Raw genomic sequence first — 17,852 nt, forward strand, 5'->3', positions numbered from 1 at the left:
ATTCTATAAGGAATATTCTGGAAGGGATAAGGAGCAAACAGAATGGTCTAGGTGTTATTTGTGCATATTCCCTCATATGTTTACAAGTATGAAATTACTGAACAGTTTAATACTTAAGGCCGCGATTAAGTGAACTTGAAAACATCGAGGTTCAAAATTGAAGTTAGGGTAGCCTTCTGTCTCTCAATTCTCTAGAGACCGTCGATGGTCAAAAACCCTTCAAATAGCACTTATTCATTGGCAGAAATAGCAAGTTAGTTATACCAGCTTGTCAATATGGTCTCTAGGGGTGTTTTCGGCGATCTGAAACGATTCTTTCTGACAAAAACTTGTAAAAATTTCAGGTAGCTGAAAATATTCTATGAGACTGTTCGAAAACAGGAAAATACATCGAAAATGGTTGCAATCATCTTATAGGTTATCGTCTACTGCTCATGATAGTACCGATTTTGTTCTAAAAGCAATATCCTTCACAGAGTAAACTTGTAAAAAAGAGCTAGATATTTTCTCAGATTTCTAAGCAATTAGAGGAAATAGAGCAAAATCCTAGCAAACATTTGGTAGCATCTTCAAGAAGCTACAGCCTGATATTAAAAGCGGTATCTTCCGCCAATGAATACTTGAGTACTTATTAAATATAAATTTTCAATTTTAACATGGGATTTTCGAGTTCCATCAGTTCACTTAATCACAGCCTTAATTTAGTTTACGAATAGTATTGAAATCATCTCTTTCTTAAACGAAACAAATAAATAAATTTATACATGTGTAAAAGTCACCTTTGGCCACCGTCACTAGATGAGCAAGGGGATATTAGCGACTTGGTTGAAAGGTTAGGTTTTGAATCTTTAGCAAGCCAGGGAAACTTCGGTCTATTTGCTGATGGATCTGGAGGTGAATAAATATTATCAGGCAATCTTCCAATCTTTCTCTCAGCACTCTTTTTAACAACACCAAGTGGGTCTATTTCAGAAGGAACACCTGGTCTGCTTGGAGGAGGAGTTCTTAGCATCATCCCCGCATCAGGTTGTCTTTGCAATGGTACATAGGAACCAATTTGCTCTTTAGGACTAGACTTAGAAGAAGAATTTTCCTGTAAAGATAATTTTCGAAAGTTTTCCAATGGATTAGCATTGAATAAAGATGTGGGTCGTCTGGGGGAGACCGATGATAGACCACTACTTTTCCTTCGGGTTCTGCTATCTTCCCTTTCACAGCTTTCGTAGTCAGCGTCTACCTTGCCCATTCGTAAAGCTTCAGTCAAACCTGTTGGCTCTTTTTTATTTTCTAAGCATTCAGATTCTGAAAGGAAGTCGTCAACTAGACTAGGAATATTTCGAGCTTCAGCTGCCTCATTTTGATTTGCAGGATCAGGCGTCTGAAAGAGGATTTTACAAATAGTTAATCAAGTTCCCGAGAAGAAATATTATATTTGCATATTTAGATTCCACTATGAGCAGCACGTTTAGTAGTTGAATCATTTTAAGGGTACCCTTTGTTCCCTCTGAAACAAGTGATTTTACGCTAACGACACGTTGACGCTAAAATCATAGAAGAGAAGAAATATGACATAGCATAAATTAAAAAGAGAACATAAACTATAAAAACCAAGATTGGTGATTTATAGGTTATTCATAATTATTCGTAAAAAAACATAGATCAAGGAGTTGCCTTGCAATAACACACGTCCCTTCCTAGTTTAAACAAGAGCTAAGAGCTCATTTGGCACTTGTGACGAGGTCAGAAGAGCTAAGAGCCAAGAGCTCATATGGTATGAGCTCTAACAAAATTCTAAGAATCAATAGATTGATTTAAAGGGAAAATCAGAGACTTAATGCCGGTCGGGATTTAAAATAAGAGCTCTGAGTCACGATGTCCTTCTAAATATCAAAATTCATAAAGATCCAATCATCCACTCTTAAGTTATAAATAGCTCATTTTTTCTAATTTTTCCTCTCCCTTTAGCCCCACAGATGGTCGAATCTGGAAAAACGACTTTATCAAGTCAATTTGTGGAGCTCCCTGACACGCCTAACAATTTTCATCGTCCTAGCACGCCCAGAAGCACCAAACTCGCCAAAGCACTGAACCCCTCCCCCCATCTCCCCCAAAGAGAGCGAATCCAGTACGGTTACGTCAATCACGTATCTACGACATTTGCTTATTCTATCCACCAAGCTTCATCCCGATTCCTCCAATCTAAGCGTTTCCCAAGATTTCCGATTTCCCCTCCAACTCCCCCCAATGTCAACAGATCTGGTCGGGATTTGAAATAAGAGCTCTGAGACATGGATTCCTTCCAAATATAAAATTTCATTAAGATTCGGTCACACGTTCTTAAGTTAAAAATACCTCAATTTTTCTAATTTTTCCAAATTAACATCCCCCAGCTCCTCCAAAGAGAACGGATCCGTTCCAATTATGCCAATCACGTATTTAGAACTTGTGCTTATTCTTCCCATCAAGTTTCATCCCGATCTCTCCACTCTAAGTGTTTTTCAAGATTTCTGTTTCCCTCCTCCAGCCCCCTATGTCCCCGGATCTAATTCGAGTCGAAAATGGAGCATCTGTGACATAACATCCTTCTATGAATCAAGTTTCATTAAGATCCGATCACCTATTCGTAAGATAAAAATACCCCAATTTTCAAATTTTCCAAGAATTCCGGTTTCCCCCTCCAACTCCCCCCAATGTCACAGGATCTCGTCGGAATTTAAAATAAGAGCTTTAAAACATAAGATCCTTCTAAATATCAAATTTCATTAAGATCTGATCATCAGTTCGTAAGTTACAAATACCTCATTTTTCCGAATTCCCCCCCCCCAATTCCACCAAAGAGAGCGGATCCGGTCCGATTATGTCAGTTACGTATCTTAGACTTGTTTTTATTCTTTCCATCCAGTTTCATCCTTATCTCTTCGCTTTAAGAATTTTCTAAGATTTCCGGTCCCCCCCCCCAATGACGCTGGATCCGGTTGAGATTTAAAATAAGAGATCTGAGTTACGAGGTCCTTCTAAATATGAAGTTTCATGAAGATCCGATGACTCCTTCGTAAGTTAAAAATATGTCATTTTTTCTAATTTTTCAGAATTAACCCTCCCCCCCCAAATCCCCCAAATAGAGCGGAACCGTTCCAATTATGTCAATGACGTATCTAAGACTTCTGTTTATTTTTCCCACCAAGTTTCATCCCGATCCCTCCACTCTAAGCGTTTTTCGTGATTTTAGGTTCCCCCCAAACTCCCCCCAACGTCACCAGATCCGGTCGGGATTTAAAGTAAGAACTCTGAGACACGATATCCTTCTAAATATCAAATTTCATTTAGATCCGATCACCCATTTGTAAGCTAAAAATACGTCATTTTTTCTAATTTTCAGAATTAACCCTCCCCCCAACTACCCCAAAGAGAGCGGATCCGTTCCGGTTATGTCAATCATGTATCTAGGGCTTGCGCTTATTTTCCCACCAAGTTTCATCCCGATTCCTCCACACTAAGTGTTTTCCAAGATTTTAGGTTTCCCCCTCCCAACTCCCCCTCCCAATGTCACCAGATCCGGTCGGGATTTAAAATAAGAGCTCTGAGACACGATATCCTTCCAAACATCAAATTTCATTAAGATCTGATTAACCGTTCGTAAGTGATATCCTTCTAAATATCAATTTTGATTAAGATCCGATCACCAGTTCGTAACTTAAAAATACTTCATTTTTTCTATTTTTCCGAATTAACCGGCCCCCACTCCCCCCCCCCCCTAGATGGTCAAATCGAGAAAACGACTATTTCTAATTTAATGTGGTCGGGTCCCTGATACGCCTAGCAAATTTCATCGTCCTAGCTTACCTGGGAGTGCCTAAAGTAGCAAAACCGGGACCGACAGACAGACCGACAGAATTTGCGATTGCTATATGTCACTTGGTTAATACCAAGTGCTGTACAAATGCCTATTAAGGATAGATCAATTATATTCATTCAAACAGTGAAATACTTAACGAATATCACAATATAAATTTATCACAACAGGTAAGTGCTCCTTGCTACAGCCTTTTAACGACCGTCAGTGTGAATAGGTTAGATTTTAAGGAACCAAGCTTAAATTTAATTACTATAATTAAATAAATATGTGATTAAATTTAAATTTAATTAAATAAATATATTTATCACAACAGGTAAGTGCTCGGCGCTCCAGCCATTTAACGACAGTCAGTGTCAATAGGCTAGATTTTAAGGAACCAAGCTTATATTTAATGCATTGCAGTATCTTAACTTTGAAGTTATTTTAAAGAACTTTTCACACGAACTCTACAATAGGCATATCATAGAGAATACGACAGTTTTTCCAGGCACCATACAATGTGTCAAATGCGATAAGTTGTTCTGTTTCTAGATTAGTTTTTTTTCACTCTGTAATTTTGTTTTCGTTTTCTATGCAATTTGTTAATAATTTCCTTGTTTTGTGTACACTTTTGTGTATATGGCCCCTGGTCTGTTGAAATACACTGATCTATCTACTAGTTTTTCAGTATCATATGCTTGACTTTTAATTTGAAAGTTTATAATGATTTTTAAAAGAGTAAGGAAAACATCTCACATTGAGATGTTTTGTTTTTTCTCTCTAAAAATGAGCAAAAGATAATTGAATAAAATAACTGTTCTCAGTAAACAGCTTTTCCCAGAAAACAGCGAATCTCAGTAAAAAAAAAAAAAATCTAAGATTATTTCAGTAAAAAATAATCTCGACCCACATGATACTTTTTAATAACCAACATGGATTCCGTCGCAACAAGTCGGTGGAAACTAATCTACCTGAAACTTCTAACATCATCACCGAGCTCCTCGACGCTGGTATACCTGCTGACCTGATTCTCCTTGATCTGGCCAAAGCGTTTGACAAGGTCCCCCACAGAAGGCTCTGCATAAAGCTTCTCTCTGCAGGCCTAAATGAGATGACGATCAATTGGCTCATGTGTTTTCTCACTAAACGCACACAAAGGGTCAGGCTGTTTGGATCAGGTGTTCAGAAGAAATACCCCAAACCTTGCGATATCATCAGTGGTGTCCCACAATGCACAGTCCTTGGCCCAACCCTCTTCTTGATTTACATCAATGACTTAGTCACCAGGGTCAGCAACAATATCACACTATTTGCCGATGATTCTAAGCTTTTCGGTCCGGCACACAGCGCAAGCCTCCAAGCCGATCTCGACCATATCAACGAGTGGGCTGAAGAGTGGCTACTGTCATTCAACATCAGCAAATGCTGCGTCTTGCACTTTGGACCAAAGAATGAAAACGCAGTGTACTCAATGTGGGATCCTGACAAGCGAACAAGGATTGATCTTAAAACCCACAATGAAGAAAGGGACTTAGGTGTAATCGTTGATAATCAGCTCAAGTTTCACTCCCACATAAGGAATGTGGTTTCTAAATCTAACACAGGATTTGGCCTACTCAGGAGATCTATTACAAGCAGATCACCCAAAGTCTTTCTTAAACTTTATGAGTGAGGATTTGGTCAACATACCCTCTACCCTTCTTAAAACCACAATGCTTTTCTCTTAGAACGTTATCTACACCATCAGTCTAAAAAGTATCATCATACTAAGTAATTTGCTTCCAACAGACGCCAGGCTAATCTATATATATAAAAATAAGTTGTCTGTCTGTCTGTCTGTGGATCAGGTGACGTCATGTTTCTGTGTCGGCTGACGTCATGAAATTAGTTGTCGTCATTTTTGCTTTGACGGTGACGTCATTAACGGTATTTAAGACATTTGTTCACGGAAAAATGTTTAATTGTAAAATGACTGAAGAACCTATTGGGTTTGGGATTTTGACTTGGATAAGGTCATCAATGCCTACCAGATTTAAGTTAAAAAAACAAAGGTTCGTCGATATGTACTTCATAGTGACGCTGAAAAATAAAGAAGAAAAAGAAAACTGAAAAAAGGTAAAAAACTAAAAAAAAAACTAAAAAGAAAAAACACTCAAAGAGAAATTACAGACCGGGACACAAATGACGACCGAGACAGAGGGAATATAAGTGACGACCGGGAACCTCAAAGAGAAATTACACACTGGGACACCCAGACACAAATCACGACCGGGACACAGGGAATATAAATGACGACCGGGACACAGGGACACAACTACAACGGGGACGCCGGGGGCACAGGCAGGATATATAAATGACGACCGGGACACAGGGATTGTTCGAATAGAAATTACAGACCGGGACACCGGGACACAAATGACGACCGGGACACAGGGAATATAAATGACGACCGGGACACTCAAAGAGAAATTACAAACTGGGACACCGGGACACAAATGACGACCGGGACACAGGGAATATAAATGACGACCAGGACACAGGGACACATCATTAGAATAATGAGGTATAGATCTGAATACGGATTGTTTTTCCCATGGACAATTATATGTTGCATGTTCAAGAGTCAGTAAACCTGACAATCTATTTATATGCACAGACAATGGGACAGCGAAGAATGTTGTATATTCGCATGTTTTACGTAGTTAAAAACATATATTTATATCTATCTCTATTCACAGATGGGACACAGGGACACAACTACAATGGCGCGTAACTAATATGGCGCGTAACGACTTACGCGCGCGGGGGGGCTTGGGGGGGGCGCGAAGCGCCCCACCAACTAGGTGTTGGGGTGGCGCGAAGCGCCACCCCAACAGCTAGTGCCTCTATAATTACCACAGTCCCTCTTATCACTTTTCTTATGGAGGGGCTTAATCAGACTTTTTCTGAAATCGCTTTCCCCATTTTCAGAAACCATGTTCATAACTTTCAGTAACTTGTCTATAACCTCACGACCACCATATTTTAAAACTCATCTACCACAGTCTCTGCATCTGGGGCTTGATTATTTTTTAATTCTTTTAGTACTGTCACCAATTCTTCCTTACAAAGTAAATTCTTCCTTCACATCCAAAGTGTCACAAACATTTGCATTATTCTCTATAGCTTTTCCTGCAACTCTATCATGGTTTAGCACATTCTCAAAATGTTTTGCCCATCATTCTTTAACTATTTCTTTCTCACTCATTGTGGCCCCGTTCCTATCTTTAGCTGGGACAAGTCTAGGTCTCCTTAATTCATATTTTAATGGTTTCTTCACTTTCTTTACATTTCTCTAATTTTCATATGATCTATCATTCAAATAACTCCTGTACAGGCCCCTCTTCCACTCTATTAACCGTAAAGCATTTTCACTAATATTCATACACCGTTTTTAACTTTCTTCCCTAGAACACTCTCAGCGACTTCACAAATTATGTGCTTAAAATTATTCCATACACCTTATTTATTTTCAAACTTTAAACTCTCCAGTTTCATATTCAACTATTCCTGGAAAATTTCTCACAAATTCTCATCCTGGAGTCTACCAACGTCATAGTTTCCCAGAAGGTAGTTAACCTTCCTAAATTTTAGCTTCAAATTAATCCTACATATTACAGATGGTGATATTTATTTTTCTTCTCGATAACAACACTCCTATATACCTTAGTATCCTGCATCGATTCTGCCAGTCTTCAATTTACAATAACATGATCAATAAGGTTAGTCTTATCACCATGTAAATACCATGTTAACTTATGGGAAGTTTTATGACCAAATACTGTATTAGTTATAACTAGACTGTTATGCCTACACAATTGTAGCAGTCTGAAGCCATTACTGTTTTTTTTTCTTACATAAAGTTTACCGAGACTAGGATGCTATCTATCCCAATATCTACCGATATGACAAATAAACTTCCCCGATAAATATATAATATTTCTACCTGAGACCCTGTCTATTTGTTCTTGTAACTGTAATAGAATTCATCTGATTTCTCACTATCCCCATTGGTCGGTTCTATAGGGACATAAGCTACTGTAACTGATACCCTGCACTTTTTAATCATAAAATGAGCGGCAAGCATTCTATTAATAATACCTCTTCAACCTAAACAAGACTTGACAGCTTTCTTATTTATCATCAGCCCTACTCTCTGTCTATTCAACCCAAACATCCTGCCTTGGTAAATAAATTCTATTTTACCTGATTTCATGTTTACTACCCCTAGGATATGAATTTCTGAAACTCCTAATAAGTCAAGTTCAAAGCATCTGAATTCGTCAGTCAAAATGATGACACAATAGCTGTTTTTTAACGTCATAACATTTCCAACTGTGATTTTCATATTCTTCAAATCATTGGATTTATTATGCCCTCAGGAAAAGCGATGGTCCCAGAAACCAGTGCTGAACGTAGGCAATGTGATTTCACTTCAACATTAAGTTTACATAAAATGTTGGTTTAAATCTTTAGAGTACAGACTTCAAACATTATTTCGCAAGAATCCACAGATACAAAAAGACGTCAAACATAAATTTGATTTGAAATTCCAAACTGGCGACGAGGGTGAATTATTTCATTGATCTATTAGTGGCATTGATATTGCTTATTGTTAACACCACTAACCTTTTTATTTCCAATCTAGGGTTTATTTCCTATCCTTTTTTTCTTCTTTCTTTTGCTAACTGATGGCGGTGCAATTATTAGGGTTTGTTTTTTAAAGAGTGTTTAACCTAAACAAGTTCGCTTGTTTAACCTAACAAGGGTGTTTAACCTAAACAAGTTTGCTTTTGTATCGTCTGGATGTACTTGTTTTTTCTTATAAATAGCTTAAAAGAATGTAAATTTACTTAAAAGACTTACCGCAATCATAGAACAACCTCCCCCTAGGAATAACCCGAAATACAGCAATGGTATCCAATAAAAAGAAAAAAAGAAAAAATGATGTCCCAAATAAATCCTTAAAAATAATTCTATTCTTATAACAATAAATATCTTCCATATTATTAACCAAAAACATCAAATTGTATACTAAATACTTTGCAATTGCTGGTGACAGAGACTAAATGGGCGATGGTGACTAGGTAACGTCTGGTGAAATTGAAAATTCAGATGGGCTATTCTAAGATAGTTGCTAATCGAGGGAAGTATAATAGACGTGCACTCGGTAGACAATATGCTGCATTCTGTGATCATTCTGTCCTTTATCTTTCTGGTCTTTATCCCCTTCTAAAGAAAAAAGATGTTAATCAGATTCGGACTTTTTATTTCAGATATTGTAAATTTTTGCTTTATCTCCCCCCTTGGTATAGCAATGGGAAGATAATTCGTAAGTTTGATGTCCCTGATATAAGTGCAAAGTTGGCCCTCCTGCATGGAAGGTTGTTAGAATCAGCTTTTTATCGTTTATCACCTCATCATCCTTTGGTCCGTCTGTTCGGTTAATCTCATTGTAGCGTAGTGTTTTTTCTATTTGTAGTGTATTTTATTTGCAGCGTATTTCATTTTTTTTTCTTGTTACTCCACAAGTGCCATAACTTGTTATGATGTGGGTTATAAATAAATTATTATAGTAAAGACTAAAAAATATATCTTTGAATATATATATATACTAGCTGTTATGGTGGCGCTTCGCGCCACCCCAACACCTAGTTGGTGGGGCGCTTCGCGCCCCCCCAAGCCCCCCCGCGCGCGTAAGTCGTTACGCGCCATATTAGTTACGCACCATTGTAGTTGTGTCCCTGTGTCCCACCTGTGAATATAGATAGATTTATATATGTGTTTCAAACTACGTAAAAATTGCGAATATACAACATTCTTGGCTTTCCCATTGTCTGTCCATATACAAAGCCGTATGTACTAATAATGACGTCATATGCAAACGCTCTTTTTACAAACAAACAAACATGCATACACACAACTCGTTTTTATATAGATAGATAGATAGATAGATACAATACAAATTAACTACGTAAAACTTGTGAATATACAACAGTCTTCGCTGTCCCATTGTCTGTGCGTATAAATAGATTGTCAGGTTTACCGACCCTCAAAGATGCAACATACAATTGTACATTGGTAAAGCAATCTGTATTAAGATCTATACCGCATTTTTCTAGTGATTGCCCTTGAGCTTTGTTGATGGTGGTTGCAAATGCTAATCGAATTGGGAATTGCAATCTTTTAAATTGAAAAAGCAGATCCGTTGGAATCATGGGAATGCGAGGAATAAGAACAGCCTCACCCTCATAAGGCCCTGTCAAGATTGTGGCATCTATTAGGTTTTCCATTGTTTTTTTTTTACGGCAAGTCGCGTGCCATTGCAAAGCTTTGGTGGGTTGATATTTCTTAAAAGTATTATTGGTACGCCTATTTTTAGTTGTAGCACGTGTGGTGGACACCCTGAAGGATCTATGGAATTTAAAAATTCAGATGGATAATTAACCGCTTCATTTGGTTCCGAAATACAAATTAACTGCGTAAAACTTGCGAATATACAACGTTCTTCGCTGTCCAATTCTCGCTGCATATAAATAGATTGTCAGGTTTACCGACCCTCGAACATGCAACGTACAATTGTCCATGGGAAAAACAATCAGTATTAAGATCAATACCACATTTTTCTAATGATTGACCTTGAGCTTTGTTAATGGTGATTGCAAATGCTAATCGAATTGGGAATTGCAATCTTTTAAATTGAAAAGGCAGATCCGTTGGAATCATGGGAATGCGAGGAATAAGAACAGCCTCACCCTCAAAAGGCCCTGTCAGGATTGTGGCCTCTATTAGGTTTTCCATTGTTTTTTTTTTTACGGCAAGTCGAGTGCCATTGCAAAGCTTTGGTGGGTTTATATTTCTTAAAAGTATTATTGGTACGCCTATTTTTAGTTGTAACACGTGTGGTGGAAACCCTGAAAGATCTATGGAATTTAAAAATTCAGATGGATAATTAACCGCTTCATTTGGTTCCAAAACTGTGTCGACTGACTTGTAAAGGACTGCCTGGTCTTGAATCTTGGTCAAAACAATATTGTTGATTTCGTGGACGTCTATATTTTTGGGTGCGAGAATCGCTCTTTCACTTAGCCATTTATTATTTTTATAATTTTTTAGAATATTCGGAAATACTTTTTCAATCAATTCATTTTTGGACGTCACTAAATTACAGAAATCAGCAGGTAGTTGTATACGTCCTGAAATTGAGTCTACTGGGAGCTTTCCGTTTCCCATTGCCAGCAATTGATCTGAAAATGTTTGACCAGAGTCATCGTTTTGCAATCGGACACGCATATTTGTAGTTAATTTTGATGTTTTTACGTGTGCCCATAAATTAGAATTTTTCAGGCAAGCATTCATTTCGTCTGCAGGAGTTGATCTAGGTATTATAGGTAATGTTTGCCTGAAATCTCCCGCAAGCAATATCAAGGTGCTGCCAAAGGGTTTCGACTTCCCTCGCAAATCTTTCAAGCATTGATCCAGAGCCTCGAGCGATTTTTTGTGTGCCATTGTGCACTCATCCCAAATAATAAGTTTGCATTGCTGCAATACTTTACCCATCCCAGATGATTTGGAAATATCGCACGTGGGAGTTTCTGTAGAATGCAAGTTCAGAGGCAATTTCAAAGCGGAATGAGCAGTTCTTCCACCAGGCAGCAATGTTGCGGCTATTCCGGACGACGCAATTGCCAACGCTATATCATTTTTTGATCGAATTGATGCCAGAATCAGTTTTATCACAAACGTTTTACCAGTACTTCCTGGCGCATCCAAAAAGAAAATTTCTCCAACGTTGTTATCGACACAATGCATTATCGTATCATAAATGTCTTTTTGTTCCGACGTTAACTTGGAAATGTTATTTTGTACATACGACACTAGATCACTCGTACTGTAACTTTGTTCACGATCCAATTCTACACATGTCGAAACAGCAGTGATACGGTTAGGTGAAGGCATTCCCAAATCCTGAAGAGGTTAGTTTGCCATACTTACGCACAAATCTTCTATAACAACTAAAGTGTAGTTATAAATTTCTGATGTAAAATCAAAAGTCATATCTGACGTCTCTAACTGTTTTCGATGAAGTATATCTTCGGACATTTTTGACTTATATTTTTCCCATAACTCTGTAGGAGCTGATGGAGAGCAAGTTGTTAAAATGATGCCAAACAATGCACGAATTTGACTTGGGACTAAATTATTATTTTCGTGGAAAAGATGTTGCAATTGGGAAACGATTGTCCTTTCAACGTTGGGAGAAATTTCGCAACGTGCATTCAATTCAGAATTTCTATCACTGATGAAGTACAATTGTAAAACTTTATGATTCTCGCCTGAGAATGGTAGAAGGGACCCTGCTTTATGATAAATTTGCCCTTTTACTTTGAAAGTAGACATAAATTGATCTGGATTTTCGATTTGGGCTCCAAACGACGTCATTTGGAAACATGAGTTGTATTGTCTGATTTTTGACAAAAAACGCTTAGATTCTGACGTAGTTCCAGTAAGGAAAGTCTTCAATGGCTCTGGTGGTGCAGCCAATAGAGGAAGTTTAACTTTTCCTGAGGCGCAACACATTCCCATTGTTTCACCATTGAATTTCAAGGCCTTGCAATAGGGACAAATTTTAGAAATTGTCCCGATTTGAACACATCTACTCAAGCTATAATCATCGACTGGGTTGTACCTGAATGCCAGGCGATAACTTTCAGGTTGCTCTGATTCCTCGGCACGCTTTCTTTTCTTACTTTCTCTATCAGCAGCAAGCCTGATTTCTTGCTGTTCTTGTGATTCCTCGGCACGCTTTCTTTTCTTACTTTCTCTATCAGCAGCAAGCCTGATTTCTTGCTGTTCTTGTGATTCCTCGGCACGCTTTCTTTTCTTACTTTCTCTATCAGCAGCAAGCCTGATTTCTTGCTGTTCTTGTAATTCCTCGGCACGCCTTCTTTTTTCACATTCTCTTTTAGCAGCAAGTCTGCTTCCGCGTTGCTCTGGTAGTTCCTCGGCATGCTTTCTGTTCTTTCTTTCTCTATCAGCCTCAAGCCTGTTTCCCTGCTGGTCTTTTGATTCATCGGCACGCCTTCTTTTTTCACTTTCTCTTTTAGCAGCAAGTCTGCTTTCGCGTTGCTCTGGTAGTTCCTCGGCACGCTTTCTTTTCTGACTTTCTCTATCAGCAGCAAGTTTTTTGGCATAGACTCTTTGAGCATCTTCATCAGTCATTGTAAACTTAAACATTAATAGATTTCTACGCGAACATATGTCTTATATAACTTGAATGACGTCACCTTCAAAGCAAAAATGACGGCAAATAATTTCATGACGTCAGCCGAAACATGACGTCACCTGATCCACAGATCCACAGACAGACAGACAACTTATTTTTTTATATATAGATATATATATATATATATATATATATATATATATATATATATATATATATATATATATATATATATATATATATATATATATATATATATATATATATATATATATATATATATATATATATATATATATATATATAATATTACCTTATTATTTGCAATAAAATCGTACGATAAAATATTTTGTAATTGTTGCTGAGAGTTACGAAATGGGCGATGATGATGTGGAGGAATTACCCTAACTAATACATTAGTGACACTAATCTTGCTTACAGTTACTACCATTTTTTTTATTATGCAGCAATGTATCTATTTTATTTCCAATCTATATTTAAGTATACAGTCAACGTTTTAAGAACATTCATACTTAAGAACATTTGTATGTGTTAATCATAATCTAATTATTATTTATTCTCTCTGAGTGATTTTTCAAAATCTGAATTTCTAAATTTTATTTCCTTTAATAGCTATCGTTGCAATCAGGGGCATATCCAAAGGGGGTGGGAGGTTTGAACACCTTTCCCCCAGGAATTTTTGTCCGGCTCGTAAAAAACGTAGCAACACTTAATATTAACAAATTTAGATACGTTTTTCTTTTGTAAAATACCCCCCAAAAAATTCTAGATACGGCTCTGGTTGCAACCATGACTAAAGGCAAACACGTTTGGAGGGTGAAAATCACCTCGACAGACTGGTTCGTTAGGTTCATAACAATATTTACAGGGAAGCACGACAATTCCTTTCGAATCCCTTCTTCAATTACAAACGAAAGTTTTATGTTGTTTCCTTTTCTAAAAACATATAAATAACTATGATAGAAATAAACATAATAATGTGTTTATAATAATTCATAAGCATAGTAATTTATACACACATACTACTACTACAACTACTACTACTACTAGTAACAATTCACAGCAAAACAAGGCCACCTGAGGCCAACACAGCTACGCAAGCTCCTCCTCCTCCATCCCAATCTATTCAACGCCTTCCTCTTCATACCCTCCAAGATGTTCCCCGTTTCCTTTGAATCTTTCCTTGGGACGTCCTCTCACCCCATTCCGGGGTAACCTTCTTTTCGTTTGGCCCAAAACGTTGGCCTAACAAAAACGATCTTGGGCAATCTACCATCCTTCATCCAGAGAACGTGCACAAGCCGTCTCAACCTTTCTCTCAATATAGCCTTAGAAAGCGGTATAAACTGCACGTTTCTATTTATAAGTACATATAAATTACTAACCTCGCCAATGAACACTTCGAGGGGCAGTTGCGGAGAAACGGGACTTCTAAATGAAGTGGTAATCTGTGTCCTTCCTCTGCTTGTAAACTGGGGCCATGGATTGTCAGACATTACAGGAGTTGGAGTTTCAGCTAAAATCCAACTAGGAATTAATAAATATAACGCTAGAAATCTTTTTTTAAGTTCAGTTATAGTTTATTAACAGCGGTTGTTAATTTTTTTTTTCCATTTGGGCAATTATATTGTTTACTCCCTAGTTGCTTTTTCTTTCATTTCGAATCAGGAATTGTCACAATAGTAGGTTATCACTACTTTAGAAAAAATTGTTGTCTTTTAAGTGCAAATAATTTAAAAAAAAAACCTCGTCCAAAAACAAGCTCTTCAAATGAAAAGTAAAGAGCTCCACTAAGCCAAAAATTAGTATAAATAAAGTCAAATAACCTTCCAAGAGTAAAACTATTACAGCTAAGCATCAATAAATAAATGAAACCCAAAACGAACAGAAAATACAAAAAATGAATTTACGGACGTTTCTTTATTCAGTACACCATCACTAGGTTAATACTTTTCAAATATTAGCTACGGTTCCTTCCAAGGACATCATAAAGTATCTTGATTTATTTTTATAGTTTCACTTTGACCTAATCTGGAGCGTTAACCTTATTTACACCTTATATTGCAGCGTTAAACGGCCACTGAGAAAACTCCGCCCCTATTCATCTCTTTTCAAAGGCTTTGTTACAGCCCATTCCAAAGACATCACAAAATATCTCAATGTATTTTTAATAGCTTCACTCTTGTATAATCCAGAGTGGCATGAAGCCACCATGGAAAACACTCTTCCTCTATCTTACTCTGTTGAGGCGATGAACATTTGAGACCTGAGTTTCAATTCAGTTGGGTCTGCAGCACCACAAACCAGACTCTGTTCGAAGTCCCTGCTATAACCCCTTCCAAAGATACCTTAAAATACTCTAATTCTTTTTCTAGGCTCTGTCTTTTTTAAGTAAATTGTCATTTTTAGGTGTTTCAATCCAACCCAACCTGAACTTTTCATCTTTCTTACACGTTATATTACTGCTCTAAGAAACCATTGAGAACACTCCTCCTCTGTTCTACTCGATTGAGGCTATGAGAATTTGAGGTCTGAGCCTCGATCCAGCTGGATCTGCCGCACCACAAATCTAACCTTGTTCAAAATCTCTGCTGGTAAACTTAAAACTGCCATAGTAATTTTCCCTGCACCTGATACTACCGAATGTAGATACTAGAATCCTTTATTCAGTGTTTTTTTGTTTTTGTTTTTTATAGAGGTCAAGGTGAATGTAGGAAGGCACTGAGTCTAAACCACCTCAACAAAGACACAACGAAGAACTTTCCAAGTCTTCAGCCAACGTATCCCCTTCCCATCAAAATCCTTGGAACAGCTTTAGCATAATTTAAGCTAACCTGTATGTAAATTATCAAGACAATAAATCACAGAGATGAATATCTAAAAAACAAAATGTAGAAACAACTTACAGGTACTTCTGTTAGATCGGTCATCATTATGATTTTTCTCCCTTTCTGTCACCTGGCGATATGAATTAGGCGTTAAAGAAGCTTCCAAAACACTACAGTCTTTTGAAGAATAAACAGATCCAAAACTGTTGCCTAAAAAATTTTTGTAAGTATCACATTTAACTTTGGACTCTCTTACATAAAACAGAATTGTTACTGGCGTTATACAGAAGTTCACAAATGAATACCTGACATAATAATCATCTTCTTAACCCCCAAATTAACAAAAATTTCGAACCAGCCTAACAGAGTGGGTGGCACACTGACCATGGCACACTGGCAATCCTGTGTAATTCGCAAATCGGAATCGAATCTAGGTGTCACCAAACTCTTGGTCTGATTTCGAATGGGTCAAGTGAAGTAACTGTAAGATCAGTAGCCAGGAGTGCACAAACAATGGCCTTTGAGGCCTGAGCCTCGATCTGTTGGCCCCCCATCACTAAATACAACAGGAATTTTCAGTAGCAATTTCCAGTTTTTAGTCAATATCGGAAGAACAAAAATCCAGGAATATTGGTTTAATTCAAAGGGTAGCAGTTGAAATAAAATCTGACCGGAGTTACTTATTTACATAAGAGACTAAGATTTTTGTCATATGTTAGATGCATAAAATAGAGGTCTTTTTAATAAAAGTGTGGATATCTTTTGATTTCGTACCTCCTAGACAAATAGCAGAATTATCCAGCATTTAAGAGCATTGTGTGTAAGTAAAGAGTTGTTTTTTGCTTCGTTTTTTTTCCACTGAAAAACCGGCATTTTTGTGACAAGTACTTAAACTTTGAACCCTGCTGTAGCAGAATGGATTTATACTCAGCTTGGGAATACGGGGCCCTGGGTTCGATCCTAGCCGCAGTAAAGTTGGGTGACAACCTTGCTACCTGTCCCTGAAAAAAAAAAGAAAAAGAAAGGCCTGAAACGTAGATTTGACGCCCTATGCGCCAGCAATGGCTCTGGAGGATCCCTTTTTTTATCCTACTTCAAGTTTTAAGGATGGTCATTCAAATAGATGAACATTCAAGGGATGGACAAGGATGGGCATTCAAAATTTTGTTAAGCAAAATTATTATTGCTGAACGATTTAAATAAGAGTCGTTTACCTCAAACCTCTCCTGTAGGTATTTCCACCAATTCGCTGTTAAAGCATATATTCATACATGCACAATGAACTCGTAACATATACGTTACAAACGTTAGTTAAGAAACACTAACAGTCGTCTGGGTTTTTCATTGTTACGTCTACCTAATGAAGTTTTCGGACTAAATGACTGCAATTATATAATATTATAAATGATTTTTATTAGCTTCTACATAATTTTGCTTAACCCAGGATTTTTTTTTTCTTCTAATTAATAATTTCTTTCCCTAGCTTCTCCAAATTCATTGGACTTACTTGGGGCAAGGTGTTTCATTAAATGGAAAACTCCCTGATAAAACGTACACTTTAGCAGCTACAATCGATCCCATTCCTTCAGCAGCGCAAGTAAAATAGCAACGTTGCAATGCAGTAAAATTAACAGCGCAGTAGCGTAACGTAACGTGTTTCTGTGTGGCGTAGTAAATGTTGCACTGCATATTCACATAATAAAACCTGACATGAGTCGCTGGCTAAGCAAACGTTAAAATATCAATAGGCTAATTTATATGGGTCACTTGTCTCATTACATGACTCGTTTTCTCACTTCATTTGCATTACGCAATGAGTGACGACTAAAAACTGGTGTCTTTCTTTTTAAATTGTGGTCTCAACACCAAGTTTATACAAGTAAATTAATCGTTATAAAAACAG

At 37.3% G+C, this 17,852-nt stretch overlaps 1 protein-coding gene across 2 annotated transcripts in view; it reads right to left on the reverse strand.

Annotated features, from left to right (window-relative positions):
- The window catches only part of LOC136043855 (mitogen-activated protein kinase kinase kinase 7-like), a gene marked incomplete in the record, with an annotated part of 174,331 nt that overhangs the window by 81,096 nt on the left and 75,383 nt on the right, over nt 1–17,852 (reverse strand). For both annotated transcript variants that reach the window (XM_065728802.1, XM_065728801.1), the window contains 3 exon segments: nt 780–1,378; nt 14,507–14,637; nt 16,028–16,159. In XM_065728802.1, coding sequence (XP_065584874.1) covers nt 780–1,378; nt 14,507–14,637; nt 16,028–16,159 — 862 coding nt within the window.

The sequence above is a fragment of the Artemia franciscana genome, chromosome 2 (assembly GCF_032884065.1).
Source record: "Artemia franciscana chromosome 2, ASM3288406v1, whole genome shotgun sequence".
In the NCBI taxonomy this organism is placed as follows: domain Eukaryota; kingdom Metazoa; phylum Arthropoda; class Branchiopoda; order Anostraca; family Artemiidae; genus Artemia; species Artemia franciscana.